This window comes from Natrix helvetica (assembly GCF_964273705.1).
Source record: "Natrix helvetica genome assembly, chromosome: Z".
Classification (NCBI taxonomy): Eukaryota; Metazoa; Chordata; class Lepidosauria; order Squamata; family Natricidae; genus Natrix; species Natrix helvetica.
This window is the reverse complement of record NC_138554.1, coordinates 31,670,698-31,675,587: the sequence shown is the minus strand read 5'-3', so window position 1 is coordinate 31,675,587 and position 4,890 is coordinate 31,670,698. Positions and strand designations below refer to the sequence as shown.

General features: G+C 35.4%; 1 protein-coding gene across 1 annotated transcript; it reads right to left on the bottom strand.

Moving 5' to 3' along the window:
- LOC309382076 (olfactory receptor 14C36-like) lies at positions 1-915 on the bottom strand (the record flags this gene model as incomplete). Its single annotated transcript, XM_081933542.1, has 1 exon — positions 1-915. One exon carries the CDS (start codon positions 913-915, stop codon positions 1-3), a length of 915 nt encoding a protein of 304 aa, XP_081789668.1.
- Between the last annotated feature and the right edge of the window lie 3,975 nt (positions 916-4,890).

Sequence of the window (4,890 nt, the reverse complement as noted above, 5' to 3'; positions counted from 1 at the left end):
TCAGAATCTCCACAGTTGAGAAAGGGCACGTTTGATATTTTTATTTCGCATGCTATAGATGATTGGATTGAGCAAGGGTGGAAGGAGCGAATATAGAGCAGTCAACCCAAAATCTAAGTAAGATTGTGTGTTAGAGGGAGGCCTCCCATAGGCAAAACATCCACTTATTATTAATATAGACACAACTGTAAGGTGTGGAATACATGTGGATAAGGCTTTTTGTCTACCTTGATCAGAAGGGATTCTTAACACTGCCTTGAAAATCACTGCATAAGATACAATAATAAAAGTAAAACAGCCTAGTGAAGCAATGATACTGGCTATTACAATTCCAACTTCAAGTAGATTTAAACCAGAGCAGGATATTTTTAGCAATTGTGGACTTTCACAGAAGAATTGATTGACTATATTAGAACAAAAAGGGATGGAAAAGGTGCCAATGGTATGCAACATTCCATACAGAAGTCCAGCAAACCACACTACAATTATTATTTCAATGCAGGCTTTCCAATTCATCACTGTCTCATAGTGCAATGGTTGGCAAATGGCAACATACCGATCATATGCCATGGCAGTCAGAAGGGATAAATCAGAAGCTTCAAAGGAAAGAAAGAGAAAGACTTGAGCAACACAACCAAAGTAAGAGATGTGTCTGATATCCATGAGAGAATTGATCATGGATTTGGGGACAATGACTGAAACAATGCCCAGGTCTTGCAAAGCCAAATTCATGAGAAAGAAGTACATGGGGCTGTGCAGTCGATGGTCAAAAGCTACTGCAGAAATAATGAGAAGATTTGTTGTTACAGTTGTCATATATAACACAAAGAAAAAGAAGAAATGCAAAAACTGCAGATGCCAATTTTTTGAGAATTCCAGAAGCAAAAAGTAAGATACTGTGGTTTGATTCTCCATAAGTCATTTAGGAGAAACCTGCAGGGCATAACTGCAAGAAAGCAGAAGAGAGAGATGAAGTTAGATACATTTTAGTTAAGTGACAATTTGATATGTAGTAGGAACAGAAAACAAAAAGAATCATAAAGCATGGATGAAATGAATAGAGAATTAGTCTATAGACAATATATATATTCCTCCTTCCAGTTCCTTCACCTCCTGTCCTGATCAAAAAGGTAACCTAGGATTAGAAAAACCCTATTCAAATCCATTTTCAACTGTGGAAGAATATAGGAAATATTTGTTATGATCACAATCCCTTAAATGAAAGTTCAGTTTAAAAAAGCAGTCTCTATTTCAATACATATTTATATTCCCTCTACGAGTGTTTGAATACAAAATGATGCAACCCAGTCAAACTATCATACACAACCTATTATGGCTCTGAAATACACAACCTATTATGGCTCTGAAATCCTATATATCAGTATTTCCAAAAAAAATGTGAACCTATGTTTTTAATGATTGAAAAATGTTTAAAAAGAAACAATAAAAAAGACATTTAGAAATATTACCATCCATTTCTTTATTCCATATCCATGGAAATTGTGAAATGACTTTTTGGGTGACAATTTTCCTATTAGTAAATGGTTTACCTATTCAATTTCATTTAAAAATCATTTATATGTACGAAGATGTGATATATATTTTTTGCAAATTATAGAGTAAAAGGTAATATTATCTCTCCAGATTGGAATCTGATTCATAAAAACTTAGAATTATGTATAAGGTTCCTATTTTTAACAAATAATGTTAAAAAATTGTCTTTCCTAAATAGCTTTTCTATCAGAACACTATCTGATCCAATTACTTGATTCAATTCTCTTCATTATGGAAGAGTTATCAAGCTAAACCTTCTTATTACACACAAAAGGTATTGAAATACTGTAAATACCAATTTGCTCCTTTTCTGTTAAACTTTCAATTCATGTGATTTATTTGTCTCTATAGATTATTTATTCTATTCTTTAAAAGAGTGTTAAATATCTTACCATTGTCAATGCTATCCCACTAATTTTCATGTAGTGGAACATCTACAGTATCTACACAGATTTCTATTCCAAATGTTTATTAATAACTGTTTTGTTTCCCTCAAGAGACTTGTATGCTAAACTGACTTCTGCATGCTTCTTAACATAGTTAGCAAACAAAAACTGATTTCTCTGTGCTTATTAATGTATTTGTTAATTAAGAACACAATAGATTCCCCCCAAATACTCCAGGATTAGTTATAATATTGCATAATAATATCTGAGCTTGCTAACAGAATTGGGGCTACAGTCATACAAGCAGAACAAATTGTGAGAGGAAAAACATGCATCAGGTGAGAAGAGTTCCCTGAACTATATTTCATCACTTCTGATTCTCTTTCCCCTCCAGCTTTCCCCTATTCTGCATGGTTCACGTGTGTATGTGTGTGTGTGGAGCTTCAACTAAGTAAGCCTGCAAAGTTAATCAAGGGTAAAAAAAATAAGTCTTTCTGCAAATCAAAAAGAGCGAAAGCAGAAAAGAGATATCAGGAAATCCATAGAAACATAGTGAAATGCCAATGGTTAAACCCAAAAGCCAGTGACATTTAGGTGGGTATCCAAAAAAACAAGATAATTATTGCACTGTTGAATTCCAATCCACATTTTTTTTGAAGAGTGCTTTTGACTTCCTGATCAGACTGCAAATACATACCTAAACAAGTCTCATAGAATGTGATGCAATCTAAGTCTACAGATTCTTATAAAATAACTATAATAGATTACATAATCTATAATAAATCCACAGAATTTGGTAAAAAGCTCACTGAACAAGATACACAGCAAATAAGATTTAGGAAGCAAGTTGATATATATACTTGAAGTAAGTGCATCCTTAATTTTAGGTAGAAATATATTTGTGAGTAAATTGTTGAGAACTGTTAATTGCAAATTTTATTTCTTTCCCCTGTGTACAACTTCCACAGGAAAGCCAATTCAAATTCCATTACGCAAAATATCATGAAACAAATGTCAGCATTTTTTTATATTTCAGGATATGAACTATTCAGAAGCATTCACAGTAAGAATATATCTAGGGACAGATTGGTAGAATGACCCCTTTATGCATCTGGCAATTCAGTAGTTTTGGCTGGGTTGAAAAACTCAAAGACATAGCTGGAAAATTAAGGGACAAATGTACATCCCATTGGAAGATCACAGCATGTTATAGAAAGTACAAGATTCTAGTACTCTTCTAAGTTAGTAGAAAGAAAAGCTACACATTATTTGGCAAGGATGACCACAAGAATGGTTACATTGAAAAAAACAGTTGATCAATTTTTTGATACCACTCAATTGGTTAATACATACACTAAAGTCTTATATTTATATATGAAAGGGGTAGAAGATAGCTTTTATGCATGTCATAGAAGTCTTGAATATCTCAAGAGTGTCTCAGTTCCATCAGGTCTTATTGGTTATGATCAACCTCATTTCTTCCTTGTTACAGTTTTGGATTTAACCTTTACCTTGCTCATGTTTTACAAACCATGCTTAACAGGATGCTTGAAAACAGTTGAAAACTATGCAGCAACAATGTCAAAAATTATCTTAACACCAAAGAAATGAGGAAAGCATTAAAAAATCAAACTGTATTCAAGCTGTTTCTCATCTGTATAAATAGAAGAAAAAGGAAAATACAGACAGGCTTTCAAGATTATAAAAGTATTATTTCAGTTAAACTTCAGCAGTTGGTTTCTTGACTGTCTTACATCAAAAGGAAACATATGCTAAAATTCAGAATGGGATTTTTGTGTTACACCATATTCATATTCTATAACTTTGAGGCAGAGTTGTGGCAGTGAAAATGACCATTGTATTTGGATAAGTTTAATGACACATTTAGAATTCTCCATATTAGGAAAAATCTAAAAGTTTAGAGTCCTTTAAAGCTAACGTGCTCATTTTTCCCTTGTACTTGCTGAATAAAGGGGATGGAGAATCTTGACATAGTTTCAAAGTTCTTCATATTTGCAAAAGTGTCAGACTTTTGTTTCCCATCCAAGAGTCTTGGAGATCCTCAGATGAAACTGGCATTTAAAAGACTCTTGAAGGGTATGGGCTCATTTCTATATGCCACACAAAAATATGAATATGAGGTATATGGATTACAAAATGATGCCCACACAAATTAAATAAAAGTTGAAAGAGTTTATTGAATAAAGCAGAACTAAGTAATAACCACAACTGCAGAGTATTTACTAAATAGGAAGTTACACAAATAAGGCACATAAACAAGAAAAGAACCATAAATGCAGGCAGTGCTGGGATTCAAATACTTTAACAACTGGTTTGCCCAAGATCCAGAGGTGGGTTGCTTCCGGTTTTATTACCGCTTCTCAACCCACGTGCTGCGTGCATGTGTACTATTCAATGTAAATTGTTCTTTGTGCATGTGCAGAACAATTTACAGTGAACTGCACATGCGCAGTCACTAAAAACCAAAATGGTGGCGGACCAGCAGCAGCGAGGGAACCAGTTTGGGGCATGGCAGGCCTGGGTCGTTGCTGGTTCTGCAACCCAGGCCTGAATTCCACTACTGGTTTGACCAAACCGGGCTGAACCAGGGGCAATCCACCTCTGCCAGGGTCAGGTTGGCTTTGTGAGAGGCGTGGCCCATCCCCATCCTCCAACTTTGCTGCACATGTGGAATGAGCCTCCTGCGATGGCCAACCTGACCCTAGGTGAACTGGTTGTTAAATTTCCACTCTTTGCCCAAAGGCTGTTTCCTAGGGTGTTTTTCTGCACATTGGTCTTGCAGCTGTTTTAGACATCTGGATGCAGCTCCTTTAAGAGGCGAGATTTCCAAGGAATGAGGAGGGGGTTTACCATAGAGACAAGGAGTTAATGCTCCCGAGAGCTTGCGCAGGAAGGTGCATAATTGGGGGAAGTGTATGGAGGGTTGTAG